General features: G+C 30.7%; 1 protein-coding gene across 1 annotated transcript; it reads right to left on the bottom strand.

Moving 5' to 3' along the window:
• Nucleotides 1-393: 393 nt before the first annotated feature.
• Nucleotides 394-15,265, bottom strand: LOC127718804 (universal stress protein Sll1388-like). Its single transcript, XM_052224874.1, has 5 exons — nucleotides 14,955-15,265; nucleotides 7,437-7,517; nucleotides 6,496-6,528; nucleotides 3,319-3,425; nucleotides 394-1,254 (listed from the first exon to the last, which is right to left on the bottom strand). Exons 1-5 carry the CDS (start codon nucleotides 15,064-15,066, stop codon nucleotides 1,033-1,035), a joined length of 555 nt encoding a protein of 184 aa, XP_052080834.1. The 5' UTR covers nucleotides 15,067-15,265; the 3' UTR covers nucleotides 394-1,032.
• Between the last annotated feature and the right edge of the window lie 380 nt (nucleotides 15,266-15,645).

Raw genomic sequence — 15,645 nt, forward strand, 5'->3', positions numbered from 1 at the left:
ATGGAAAACAATTGCAACTGTCATATTCCTTTCTGGGTACCGACATTTCCTTATGTAGAAAATGATGGATTAAACCTGGTTTTATAGCTAGCTAAACCTCTCACTTGTATGACAGTCGCATATAATTACATTATATTGACAACAATGTGTGAACAAAACAAACAGACATACATGTAATAGGAAAAAAATGTCAAAAAATAGGTGTATAGCGGTCAACATTGTGTTCTAATCTTAATCACTAAAAAAACAAACAAATATGTCAACAATGAAAAACAAAAATGACGTATAGACAAAGCACATAAGCAAATATAAAAGACAAGAATACAATAAATGACCATAGCACAATAATTTATAATTTAGCGGGGCAGTCGCATGTAATTAACAAAATACCTGTAAACAATTTTCATTTATTTTTAGATATATATATACATTTTTTATATAAAATTAATGTAACATGTTTTTCGAGATTTTCACAGGGGATAAAGAGCATTGACATGGAATATGAGCCTTGATCCCCTGTGAAGCCCAAATAAAAATTATATTATACTGGATTGTTATGATTTCAACATTTATTACCATTAGGATTTCCGTTCTTGTTCTCAGGGGATATGGAATATTAAGATAACCATTCAAACTACACAAACAGCCGGGATATTTCACTCCAGTATAATATATGTAGGTATTGAGGTATTGTATTAAGAGGTAGAATAATTGAATGTCGAAATCTAGATGTCACTATATGTTAACTGTATAAACTAAACTTAAAACGATAAATTCAACACAAAGAAGAAACTGGTGTACATTGAGAAAATGCATTAATTTTAATCAACCAAACCTAAACACTCACACTTATACATACACACATATACACACATTTGTATCCTTATCTGTACGTAAAAACAGAAATAGAGTGATTGCCAATGAAACTTCTATCCTCAAAAGTGTTTGTTAATGAACTAACGGAACTAAACAGAGTTTTTTTTCCAGCTGTATCGTGATCAGCATAATGTAACAAACACGTAATAATAAATACTAATGTTTATGATGATGGCTTTCCTTATGATGTGGAATGACCATGACGGGTATGTGCGAGTGATGTAGTATGAAACCACTGACACTTCCAAGAAATGTTCTCCGTAATTTACTATGACCTCTACATCCGGTTACTATCATGTCTGCATTTAATTCTCTGGATAAATTCAACACACCTTCACCAGGAGAACTTGCTTGAGTGCTTTTCACTATACCATTTAACTAAAAAATACATTAGAATAATTTCATAATATTATCCATTTTCAAAGTTTATTGATCATTTCATTTTATGAACGGTTTTTCAGATAGAAATAGTGTGTGTGTTGTGCATGTATGTGTGTGGCTCATATATATGCAGAATAAACATAAAATAAAACAAAGATAATAACAATTTAGCGCTATCATCCATCTCGGGACCTATTATCATGTGTTTCGCTTCTTTTTTGATCGCACAAGACTTTTATCATTTGTGTTCATTTGAATGGTATGTAGTTTCAAATATATTATTATGTGCATATCTGAAGAAGGCTTTTCGTCTACATGTATCTGTATGAATTAATGTATAAACCAAAACATCTGATAACAATTTATGAAAAATACTTTCATCAAGCATGCTCGAGATTTAAAAGATTGTAAAGCTGAATTCATCAAACATTTTGATAGCATAACATCGTAGATGACATAAAAGAACCGTCACAAGCAACTCATCAATATATGATAGTTACAACCTTAAGTTTTGTATAGTTACACAATTTACAAATATCGAGTTTAAAGACAATCCCATGCCATTCAAATGCTAGTACCAATGCAAAGCTACTAGGCCATATGCAACCTCTTGGTTTTGATAGTTTACTAGGAACCATACAAAAATATAAAAAATAATCGAGAGGTATTTAGCAATAGAAAATTTAAAAAGGAATGCCAATACCGTCTACATTCAACTTGAACCTTTGATGAGAGACTTGAGGGTTTGTAAAAAAATACATATTAATTAATCTGCTTAATTTTACAAAATGTGTATTTTATAAATCATCGATTGTCCTTTAGCTTTCAGGTCTGGACAGAAGAAACTTTTGCAACTAACAATCTATCAACAATGGTACAGGTATATAACAGTCTTAGTAAAACGTATTATGTTCTGGGTTAAGGGAAATAACAGTAGTACTTTTCTGACATTCTTTTCTGACATTCATTTTTATCATTGCTTTTATAATGAAGGTCGGTTTAAAACAAAACTTTACGACAAAATACATGATTTCAGCTTCCAAATTTTTTTTTCATTTCTATGAAGCAACATTCCAGTAGCGCCTGCATATGACAGTTGATACGATATTCCAGGGCTTGTATTTCCAATCATGATTTCCTTCGTAAATTTTATGTATGCAATCACGAGTTGGTTGACAGTTTTGAAATATCTGTTTCACAGATGACGACAAATATGTTCCAATTGTCGTAACCACAATCCAGTCCTCTTTCCCCCGAATGTGTCCAACCGAATAAGACTTATCACCGGGTTTGTACTAACATGGGCAACACGACGGGTGCCACATGTGGAGCAAGATCTGCTTACACTTCCGGAGTACCTGAGATCAACCCAGGTTTTGGGTGGGGTACGTGTTGCTTAGTCTTTTGGATTGTGTACTGTTGTTTGTCGTTTGGACTTTTTCCTTTTTTGCCATGGTGTTGTCATTTTTACGACTTATGAGTTTTAATGTCCCTTTGGTATCTCTGGCCTTTCTTTAAGGCATTCGAGGCATTTACAGCATATGATATAATAATCAATGATACTTAGATGCTAAGAATATATCAACACAAACATACCAGTAATTTTGGTAAAAGAGTTATATCGGACTATAATGAGTACCCAAGTGTATCATAAGCTCAGTGATGAGTGCTTCGGTACTGACATGATTTTTTATATACCTATCGTAAATTCTCTGTTATCACTATAGAATTTGATATGAAACTAACGAATTTGTATTTTAGGTCTCCTTTGGTCATATAGCTCTTCACCTGTTTTGGTACTTATTCATCATTAGCTTTAAATATTTGACTCTGATCGTTCTTGATAAAGGTCAATCCAGGAAAGTGCTTCGGACGCATATAATGTATTAAGTGCTATTTTTATTGTATGTACTTTCTCCTAGGGCGACCTCATTTATATACAAGTTAATCCCAATGAAGCTGGTGAATTTCCAACGGTTGTTTCAATCTATCTTCAGGTAACTGAGATATACATTAAATCTGTATATTGAATTGACAAATAAAATTTGCTACTATATTTACCTTTATTTCTCTCATGTAAACAGCAAATTCAATTAATCTGGTTTTTATTCTTTCAATTTCCTGATCAATTAATTGCTTTAAAACCTCATGATCAATCGAGAAATTTGCTGCAGAAAAGAAATAAAAATAAAAACATAAAGAAAATATTCACATGTTTCGTTTTGTAGTGATATCTGTTCAAGCAAATATTCCATTCATATATTACACAATTATTGTTGTATATATAGTAATATGAATCGTGGGAGTGTAGAACAATTGGTGTAGAAGTAGGCTTGAGTTACATTCGGTTATCCTAAGCTACCAAATATTACGTTTTGATTTTTCGTTAAAATAATCAAAACTTTCGTACATGCTGGAATCCAAATTATTCACAATCCACTATAATAAATGGAATTTTAAAATGCCGTTTCATTACTTCAAATTCCATTCTTCAGTAGACTTTAAATTAATTGCATGAAATAATCAAAATATTGTAAACGAACTGTTAATGGAAAAGAAGTGATATTGTGTATTTATCAATCGCATACAATCCCTACAAACACATAACATATCTATGACGAAGGTGGAGAGTCATTTGCAATTAATTTTAATTAAAAAAACGTTTTTTATAAATGTTGATGTCAAAATTTTGAAAACACTGGTTTAAATTGAAAGGCATACATCCTTATATTGTTAACAATTGCATCAATAGTCAAAAAAGCATTTTAAGCTGTTTGATTTAGTTGTTTGTTTCGTTAAGTTTTTGGTTTAGTTTAGTGTTTGTTTTACTTCATTTCTTTTGTTCCGTAAAAGTTTATATTCAGATGTTTTGAATGTGCTTTTGAAACTCTAATTTGTATATTGGTTCGTTAAGAGGGTTTTCATCTCTTCAACTTCGTACTTTGTTTGGCCGTTTTAACTTTTTTCATTCGAGCGTCACTGATGAATCCTTTGTAGAAAAAACGCGCGTCTGGCGTATAAAAATTTAATCTTGAAAAAATATGATGACTTTGGTTACATTTATAAGAAGCGATTGGTACTTTAGAATATTGTAAAAAATGAAAATAACAATGTATAACTTTAATGTTTCCGATGCGTTTTTCTATCAGAAACGCTCAAAGTCAAATATTTGGAAGCCAAGGATGTGTAAGTACCGAAACACATGACGAGCTATACATGCTATATAACCAATGGAAACCTATACATAACAGCCATATCAATCTAAGATCAGTTTTGCGTGAGTGAGATGGAACCGTAGTTTCTTTATACTTTCTAAATCTATAAAAGGACAAGAAAAGAAAGGCATGTTAAAAATCAATTCAGTGCCGAAGCATTGACTACTGCGTTAATGATACCCTCGGATGTGCTAAAAAATTAAAACAACACTATATTGTATGCGTCCGAAGGCATCATTTTAATTTTCATTGCGTACTTGATAAAGAAAACAATGGTATGGTCTTGAGACATTATTTCAACGATTAGTCGAATGGACCTCTTTAATAATTATATTTAAGATGTACTGGATTTGTGAAGAATATATTTGTACTCTGAATACAATGCTTTATCCATTTCTTAAATGTATGAATGCCAACATTTCATTCTACAAGATTTCAGCTAGTGACTAGTCAATAGTAATAAATGGTAAGTATGTAAAAAGTAACTTTTCAAAATTTCTTGTATCTACATGTATTTTTTCAAGCAGCACAAAATGGCTTTACCGGAGCGGAAATAAACACGGGTTGTATGTGGAACAAAAGGGATGGGCCAATCCAAAAGAAGATCCATATCTACGGTATAGTTGTTTTAATTTCAATAAGAAAAGTTTGGTTTTTAAAGCTTTTCTGCTTAGTAATAGATTTAGTTTTCCAATTTTGAAATGCTAGCGCCACTGTTGTGTCTTATGTATACGAAACGCGTTTCTAAGCGAACCAATTATCAGACAGATATCCGTTAAAACTTTTTACAACCACTGTGAATATTTCACCCTCAATGTGCTGAAATGAATAATAACACAAACGAATTTTACTTCATTAATGTCTCTTCAGTGAGGCTTGATACCAAAAAATTTAAAAATCCAAACTATAATACAAACTTTGAAGAGCTTATCAAATAAAAGAGGACATAAAGGAAAGCCAAATTCGGACAAGGAATCAGAGCTTTGCATGAATCGAAACGATTCTATATCAGTATTCTGATCCGATATTCCTCAGGCAAATATAGCAGTAGCCAGATCTGTGAAAACGTCCTGGAAAATTATGTTGCAATAATTTTCAGCTTTCAGACTGTTCCTTACTCCTGTTTTGGTTTGAGCGTCACTAATCAGTTTGATCAAAACGTGATTTTGGTATAAAAATAAGGAGATTTGGTATGATTGCCAATGAGACAACTATCCACCAAGGTTCAAATGAAGTGGATGCAAGCAATTATAGGCAACTGTACGGCCTTCGACAATGAGAAAAATCCATACCGTATGGTCGGCTATAAAAGGCCCCAACATGAAAATATGCAACAATTCAATTGAGAAAACTAACGGCCTTACAAATATGACAGACATGAACCAACGACAACCACTGCAATCATCGTCTGATATGTTTTTTTTTTTTTTAAGATGAATAGATGTTAATAAAGGTAATGATAAATGGAGTTGTGCTTAAGTTATGCATGAAACATCATAATTTCAATTTTATTTAAAGACACTTTTGGTTTACAAACGGTGTACTTTTCTTTAATCTATTATCATTGTACGTTTCAATTTGTTATAGGTAATTTTGAATGTTTATAAATAAAATTCATAGTGGAAATTATCACATCAGTTAATTACAGCTTAACCTTCAAGTGTGCACATGCATTTAAGTTAGATGTGAACAATAGATTCTCTAACAGTACATTGAAAACGGGTAACAAAATCATTAATCTTGCTTCAATTATCTTTTATAAACCATTCCACGGAACGGATTAGCTAGTAGTGATTAAGGTTCACGTAGCCAACACGCGTTGATATTAATAAAACGATATCATGTTTTCTTATCATAAAAGATACTAAAACTCTATGCGAGATAATAGATATATGATAATTAATAACTTGTCTATGTTTAATTAAAATCTTCGAGAGAGATGCATGCAAGTGGGTTGTTTAGTAGTTTGTTTACATGCACAAATAAACACAAATCGAACTTCTATTTGTTTGGAAATTCTTACCACAGGATTCATTTAAACCATTTATAGTTTTCTCTAAAATAAAAATACTGTGTAAAGTGAATTGATAATGTAATACTAGTAGTTAACTGTTTTATTTGTTTATTGATACAGACATTTACTACATCCACTAATAAATGGATTTCAGTAGGAAGCGGCCATTTGACAACAGATCTTAAAAGACTGAACAATAAAGTATTAAGCAATTTTTGACTTATTCACTGCTTTGAAATTCAGCACTGTTCAGCATTGTTTATCTTTTATAAATCTCTATGTGCTGACATTCGCTTTAAGTCAATTAAGATCTTTTCAGTCTACGTCCAGACTGTTCAGTAGTTGTTAATTACCTGTACAGACCAACACCATACGTAATTGTCTAAAAAGCTACTGAGCAGTACTAAATTGACAGCAAGCGAATTGTCTGAACATTACTGAATTAACTGCAGTCAGTTACTAATTTTGACCTAAACATTATCTGAAAACACTAAATCACGTATTGTTCAGTCATGCAAATGATGATAAGATCAAATTGACTGTTTCAGACTAAAATTCGTTTACTAGATGTCTGTTTATAGTTTCACAAATCAGTTACAATTGTGTTTTTGATAAAAAAAAGTAAAAATAATAAATAGCTATGTATATTTTTCTTGATAAAATTACCACCTTCAATTTGTGCCTTTTCAAGAGAGAAAAATACAGTATTATATACATGTAGATGTCTTATAGTCTGTTTTTGTGTGTGTAGGTTACTGTTTAATTGACGTATATATTTCATCTCCTTTTTATATTCTTAATTATTCTGTACTTAGAGTCATGTGATTAAGACAAACATGTTTATCTAATATGCAACTAGACAAGCATTGAAAATAGAAAGAGAAAATCTGGTTTTAGCTAGTATTGTAAGCTGTTAAGCACACTTCTAATAAAATATGAATATTCATTACCTGTAGCTACAATATCACTTAGTTCGACACAGTAAACAACTATTATTTGATCTGTTGGCGTATAGCACGAATCAGCATAAACTGAAAGGAAAATTACCATTCATATGTATATGCCTGAAGTCGCAAAGAAATTAAACAATTCTTTGTGTAGATATACGAATTATTGTAAATATAGTAAGATTCCAACATTTCTTCAACTAATGATCAAGTTATATATAACGAGGTTTCAAGTAGCAATACAACTGCTGATATTGAATTACTAGAAACGAGATAATGATTGCAAAAAATACAAGACATATCGAGGTAAATTAGTTTATTCAGCCTTATGGCTTTTAATAAAGTGAAACTCATTTGATGAACATCAAGTTACGAATAGATGTGCCTGCAAAATTGTTATTTTTTTTCAAAAGAATTATTTATATACAAAAGCCTGATTGAAAACACTTCCATTAGAGAAAACTTGGACTATGCTGATTTTTTTTACGTCATTTAAGCATTCAATTTTAACATGGGCAAACTACTGTCGCCGTAATCTATTAGCAAACTGCAGCGAAAATGAAATGAAATGGTCATTAATTGTTGCCAATTGAAATTGTTCAAGAATCTTTGTATTCATATGAACATTTTTTTATGCAGCACAACCTACAGAAATATGATTTTATTAGTTATCTATCACATTAATATTGTTCGCGAGATTGAAACTCTTCGAATTAAAATATTAACGTAGTGTTGTCATTTTAGCGATATTTTTTAACATTGTCATATAAGCGGGAGGTTGGCTAGCTATAAAACCAGGTTTAACCCACCATTTTTTTCTTAAAATGTCCTGTGCCAAGTCGGGAATGTGGCAGTTGTTGTCAAATGGTTCGTTTCTATTTATGTTGGCGTTTGTTTTTGTTACACTTCATTGTTCCTGATGTTCCTTTGTTTTCCTATTATAGTTGATGTGTTTCCCTCGGTTTTGGTTTGTAACCCGGATTTGTTTTCTCTCAGTCGATTTATGACTTTTGAACGCCGGTATACTACTACTGTTGCCTTTTTTAAACCTCTTTGCTAAACGTACTGATGGATTTTTTTTGGCCTATAATAACACAAAAGTTTGAAAGATTGAACGATTGGAATCAAAAGTAATGCCAAGATAATGAGCAGAAAATGCTTTGTATAAATTGGGTGTGATCGTCCTTTATTATACATGATATTTGGGAACTAGTTCTTGTCAATCTTGTTAGAATATAAACCCTGTGCCCAAGCTTTGCTTACAAGGATATGAAAACGCTATTTTCAACATTCTGTTTTTAAAGACGTTTCGGGATCTTTTGGTTTTATCGGATTAAAACCTACCTTCAAAAATTAGAAGGCTTAAATTTCACTGGCTGATGTAATAATTAACAGAACAAAACGTAAAACGGAATGTTGTCGTTTCCTTGTAAGTAAAGCTTGGACACATGATCTTTATTTTAATCAGATTGAACTCTTGGGCTTCGCAGACGATATTCCCTATATTACACCAGACAGCTAAAGATATCAAGCGCAAAGAAAAATAGAATACAATATCCTGATCAAGAGGATGATAATCGAAGAGGATATGTTTAACGAAAGAATATTGATATATGGAAAACCAAAGAATTACAATTAGGAATGCAGATCGAAGATGAAGGGCATTGAATTCAATATTTTCGGTAATGCTTTGTTCGTTGCACTTTATATACACTCAAATAGTATATTTTTTTAGGTGAACAAGAAAACATACTGTACGCGTAATCAACAGTTATTATAATGAACAGAGAGTATAACAATAATCCAGAGAGACATATTTTGTGTCGTTGGTTTGCATTTCCTTTCACGTATGTATACAACAGACTGTGCTGTTTTTTGTTTTATTTTGTTCTTGTTTTCTACTATCATAAGTCTTACATTGCATTATTATCAACAGAGTTAAAACTATCTCTAAATCGGTAATGAAAATGAAAAAAAACATAGGCAATTATTTTTTAAAGGGAGGGAAGTTAACTAATCTAGGATTAAATCCGCTTCTGCAACAATTTAATGACATATACATGTACACTCAAATATTAGAATTTACTACAAATAAACAAGTAATATTACTGTCCATGTGATCAACAGCCGTTCTAGTAAACTAACTTGGCAGAGAGTAAGAAGAAAGACTAACATGTACCAAATTATCTAAAAATAACTTGTAGATAAACTAAAATACTAGTTTTTTTCTAAATGAACTAGGCAAAAATTATCTGTCACTAGATTATTTACTAAATCTACCATTTGTTCCCAGTTTATGTCACTCGTTCAATTTAAGGACACACATGACTTATTTATGAAAAAAACCAATACAGACTACAAATTCATCTTTTTCAATCATACTTTTATCTTGTTCCATTAAAACACTATATGTAAACAAATGGCAAGAGGTTTTTATCTTTTTGTAAAATGTTATTGATATTAATACGTTGATCCTTTTTTACAAGTAATCAATAGAACGGATATAAAGAAAATCTAAGACAAACAAATGATGAACATACCAAGAAGACAGTTTTTTAAAATATAACAAACCGAAGAGAGAAAAATAGAAAACAAAACCAATCAAAAGAAAAAAACGTCGAAAAGATAAATACCCATCAAATTATTGATTATCAATTATATGTCCATTTTTAATGATACAATATGGTCGATATGGAGTTGCTAGAAAACTTTTTTATAGCCACTGTATGATTTCATCTATTTAAGCAGCCTTGGCACATACAAGAATGACACATTATCATGAATACTCTATATCCTAGCTGACTTATTGAGTTTATAAATAAATTTTATTGTATACATATTACAAGGTAATAATGGTAATTGACTGTTGACTGTTGGTAGCAAATGCACACGGGAAAACAAACAACATATATATACATGTATACACAAGAAGTAATTAGCAGTAAACATATTATTTATATAAAGTTAGTTCTGTTCTAATTTTGACATTATGTGTAAACAAAATAGAAATATATGTTACATGATTGCAGAAATGAAAAAGAGAAACAGTTTTGTGTGAGAAATCATTTATAATAATAATAATAATAAATTCTTTATTTAAAGAGGGTAAACTCAGTTAGTTACAATAAACTAATCTTCCCTGAGGCCCTCACATACAAATTACAATACAATAAAAAAACAGATATTTACACATAGTTAATTTACAGTCAATTAGTTCAATGTAATATTACTAACATGATAAGATATAAGGCTGTTCAAGATGTACATGTATTCAAAAAATCAAATACAAATATAAATAAAAGAATATACAAATACATTGTAGAAAACATAATCTTATCAGGACTGTGTTAAGTACTTCTTGATACTTTGTTTAAAAGTATAAGTGTTTTGAGCTTTACGCATTTTGTTTGGTAGTCCATTCCATAACACTGATCCAGAATAAACAAAAGATTTCTTAAATAGCTCAGATTTTGGCTTAGGAACTATCAGATTACCTTGAGTGACGCCTCTCAGGGAGTAAGGATTATTATCTGATTTCAGTTTAAACTTTTGAACTAGGTACATTGGTGCTTCCATACGCATACATTTATATAGAAGTAAATATTTGTGGTATTTTATTCTATTGTCAACTGTCATCCACCCAAGTTCTTTAAATAAGGGGGCTGAGGGGGATAAAGGAACTGCATCTAGAATTAATCTTGCTGCCCTTTTTTGGAGTTTTAAAATTCTTGCTATCCCTTCATTTTTACATTCACCCCAAATAATACAGCAGTAGTCAATCAGGGGCAGAATATACCCATTGTAATATGTTTTCCTTGCATTTATATCTAAAAATTTCTTTATTTTAGAAAGGAGGTATATTCTGGATGATATATTAGCACAAACTTGGTCAATTTGATTTCTCCAGTTAAGTGTGCTGTCAATTTTAACACCTAATAATTTTTCACATGAAGAATTTTGTAATACTTTTGAATCTATTATTAAGTTTGGTTGATAAGTCTGAATTGATAGTTTCTGCTTTGTTCCAGTAACCAAACATTTTGTTTTATTTGCATTAATGAACATGTTATTCATTTTGCACCACTCTTCAACCCTGTATAAATCTTCTTGAACATCATCATGTATATTTTCTATGTTTTTCCCTGATTTATGAAGAGTGGTGTCATCAGCATATAGGTCTGTTTCACAATTTTCAATGCATAAGGGAAGGTCGTTTATAAATAGCACAAACAATAGAGGACCAAGTATAGAACCTTGGGGGACACCAAATTTTACATGTTGTTGTTCAGAGTAAACATTACAAATGTTTACCTGCTGTTTTCTGTTATTCAGGTATGACTTGAAAAAACTAACAGAAGCCTCACTAAATCCATAAATTTCAAGCTTTAAACAAAGAATGTCATGATCTACCAAATCAAAAGCTTTTTTAAAATCTAATAAAATTGCTAGGTTTAAATTACCATCATTCATTTCTTGCAACCATTTGTCAATGATATTAATAAGTGCAGTTTGACAAGAATGCTGCGGCCTGAAACCAGATTGTGTAGGGTGTAAAAGTTTAAGTTTAGATAAGTATTTGTACATGTTATTAGAAACATGCCTTTCTATTAATTTTGATAAAGTTGGAAGAACAGATATAGGTCTGTAATTTGTTGCTAAAAGCTTGTCACCATCCTTGAAAACTGGTGTTACCTTAGCATTCTTCAGTAAAGAAGGATATATACCAGTATCTATCATTCTGTTAAATATGTATGTGAGAGGTGATGCAATAACAGGGGCGCTTAATCTTAGGATTTTTGGTCCTATATTATCCATACCAGATGCTTTATCTATATCAAGTTTTGTTAACTCATTAAATAGCTCATTCATGATCACTGGTGGTATAGAAAATTTATCATGTTTATGTAATTTATTTTTAACAAATTTACCAAGATTACTGAAATCTGCTTTGTTTACAGGTGTATAACTTCCTTGTTCTCTTAATTTTTCAGCACAGGAAGTGAAAAAGTTATTAAAAGTTTCTGCTATTGATTTTTTACTTTTAGTTGTATTGTTATCTTCTGTGGCTAATTCATATGGTGTATTTTTAACTTTTGGGTTCAGACTGTGAAGACATTTCCATAAAGTTTTAGGGTCATTGGAGTCTTTTACCATATTTTTATAATAATTCTTTTTTGAGCTATCTATGATATGTTTAGTTTTATTTCTCCAAAATCTATACTCACTCCATAAACCAAGTGCATTATATTTATCTCTCATATTCCTAGCGTAAATGATTTCACTGTTATACCATTCAGGCTGTCTGTCCCTTTTTACTCTCTTTTTAACAACAGGAGCATGTTTATCTAAAGCTTTGTTCAACATATCATAAAACAATTGTAGACAGTCAGAGGGGTTTTCTTCAAATTCAATTTTATGAAAAGGTGTAGTTTGCAGATCTAATAAAAATTCATCTTGGTTGAAATTTTTGAAATTTCTATAAGTAATTGTACTGTGTGTATTCTTTTTTCCTATATTTGCTTCTTTCCTTGTTAAACAGATAGGGTAATGGTCACTAATTGCATATCTACACACATGTGATTCATGTACCATAATTGGATTATTGACATAAATATGATCAATCAATGTACTAGAATCTTTTGTTACCCTTGTGGCATCTACAATCAGTTGTTGAAAATTGTACGATTTTAAAACGTTCAGCCATTTTTGAGGAGGTTTGTTTGGTGCTTTAAAATTAAAATTAAAATCACCCATAATTGTTATATCTGAATTCATGGTCATTGCCACTCTTATTTCTTTTTCAAAATCATCAACCCAATCTATCAGTGACTTTGGTGGCCTATACACAAAACATAATAAAAAGGATTTTTTGTAATCTGGTTTAATTTCAACCCACATTGTTTCAATACCCCCTATTTCGATGTTGTTTTTTCTTAAAAATTTAATTGTTTCAGAAAAATAAACAATCAGACCACCCCCACCTTGTGATGTTCTGTCCTTTCTTTCAAATACATAACCAGGTACTTGTAATTCATTATCAGTAGTGTGTTTTGTTAAAAATGTTTCACACAATCCTAATACATCAGGTTGGTTATCAGAAAACATAAGGTTATGTTTAATTTCTTCATATTTACTTTCAATCCTATTAACATTATGAGAACAAATCCTTATACCTTTGGATTTACTAAAACCATAAGAATTAAAAATCTTATCATTAGAGTCTATTTGTTTCCCTGTCAATGCATGGTTTTCTAAATTGATTAGATAATATATACAAACAATAATTGCTAAAGTAAATACAGAGACATAGGATAATTTCACATCAATCATTATGTTGACCTGAGGGAGAGGTAACAAAAAATTATCTACATTAGACCCATCATCAAACATTACACAGTTTGTATCATGCTGTTTAATACCAAGTAATGTATCCTGTCCAGATGTCTGAGATTCAGTGTTAAAATTATCAGAACTAATCAACCCATCATTAGAACTATAAAGTTTGACAGTAGACATTTCCTGGGTTGTGTCAAGTGAGAAATGACTCTCATTCTTTTCTTTAATTGTTTTTCTAGTGTTTCTAGTTTTCTTTATCTCAGAAATCTGAAGCCCTTGTGACAAAGAAAATAATTTACACATGCATGGAAATAAATTGCATTCAGAACATAATATTGTCAGTACATCAAATTTGTTTGAAACAGATGTAAAATTGGCATTTTCTTCTTTGCCATTTTTTCAAGCAGTACAAAATTTTAGTTTGTGGCCATACCTATTACACTTGAAGCATTTAATTTTCATATTAAATCTACAGAAGGATGTTTTATGGTTAAAAAAAATTTGGAACCAAAGATCATAGAAATGTTTTCTGTCTTGATAAATGAAATGTAAAACCATCTCTGAAGTTAAGAAAAGGAAAACTGGTGACGTATATCAAAGGATGGAAAAGACATCGATTTAATTATAACTCAGTAATTAAATATTCTCAATCATTCCTTTGATGGCATTTAGATCTGTTTACAAACTTTGAGATGTTTTTATTGAATACATACAAGTAAAGAAGGCAGTAAAAAAAGCATAACAATTATGATTATCTGACATTTATGTTAGCCAGTAGCAAAACAAAAATCGATTTAATGTTAAATTAAAAAAAAAAATTGCCGCTGGACGTTAAGCAGCCATCTATCACCATCATCATCATCATCATCATCAAAAAAACATCGCGAATAATTTATGTAGATTTTGTGTTTTCCATGTAACAAGTTGGGGAAGCATTTACAACCACGTGAAATAAAAGATTATAATATTTAAAAGTTATTTTTAAAGTTAACATTTTTCATCAATTAAATGAAAAATGACTTACAAAAGCTGTATAACTCTGTTTTATTAAAGATATAAACTGTACAGTATAAAACAAGTAATTAGCAGTTGATACTGATAAAATATTATCATTACTATTGTGTAAATGTTGTTCTAGGTATATCCTCACAAATGAAATATTATCTAATTGAATAAATTACTTACATTTCATTGCGTACTTGGCATAGTCACTTCCGTCATAAGCAATTATGACTGTTTTTCCTTCTTTCTTTGTAGTTGAATTTACAATACTACAGTATGTGTTTACATTGGCCATGACAAAGTACGGTAGTGAAGTCTATGTAAGTCAACTTCCCAAATAATCTAATCAGTGTTGCCTTCATCAATGAAAAACAACATGAATGCCAATCATTCAAAAGAGTTAGGAATACTATGAATATTTGTTACATTGCAACTATAGGAATACGATGGTAGCAACACATCTAATAATTATTGGTTTTTTATTGCTTGTCTAAAAAAGCGTTGAAACTGTCATTGTACAATGTAATGAAGATTTGACAAAAGAATATTCATCATTTTATCATATCGATCACGACTTAAGGTATCAATATCAGCAGTGCAATTCCATTTTCACAATCAATTTAAGTTTGAGCAACAAAACAAGGTACCTGTTAAACCAAGTTCGCCAGAAGGTTGAGCAGATCATGTTCCACACATTGTGTTTCTCATCGGAAAAAACCCAGGTGTAATAAAAGTTACATGTCAATAGATGTTTTTTTCTTTTTTTTATTTCTTTAGTAACAATTGAAAATCTTCAAAGATACCATGCTTATAATTTGGTTCGCTCGATGCGCTTTTTGTCTTTATAAGAATCACAAGTGGACCTTGAATCGAA

Source organism: Mytilus californianus, unplaced genomic scaffold (assembly GCF_021869535.1).
Source record: "Mytilus californianus isolate M0D057914Y unplaced genomic scaffold, xbMytCali1.0.p SCAF_1, whole genome shotgun sequence".
NCBI lineage: Eukaryota > Metazoa > Mollusca > Bivalvia > Mytilida > Mytilidae > Mytilus > Mytilus californianus.

Excerpts from the sequence above, each read along its gene's own strand:
- LOC127718804 (XM_052224874.1), bottom strand. The coding sequence starts at position 15,066 with ATGGCCAATGTAAACACATACTGTAGTATTGTAAATTCAACTACAAAG. Across the intron at positions 7,518-14,954 it reads TGCCAAGTACGCAATGAAAT|TTTATGCTGATTCGTGCTAT; the intron begins GTAAGTAATTTA and ends TTTTCCTTTCAG. Across the intron at positions 1,255-3,318 it reads TTTACATGAGAGAAATAAAG|TTAAATGGTATAGTGAAAAG; the intron begins GTAAATATAGTA and ends TGTATTTTTTAG.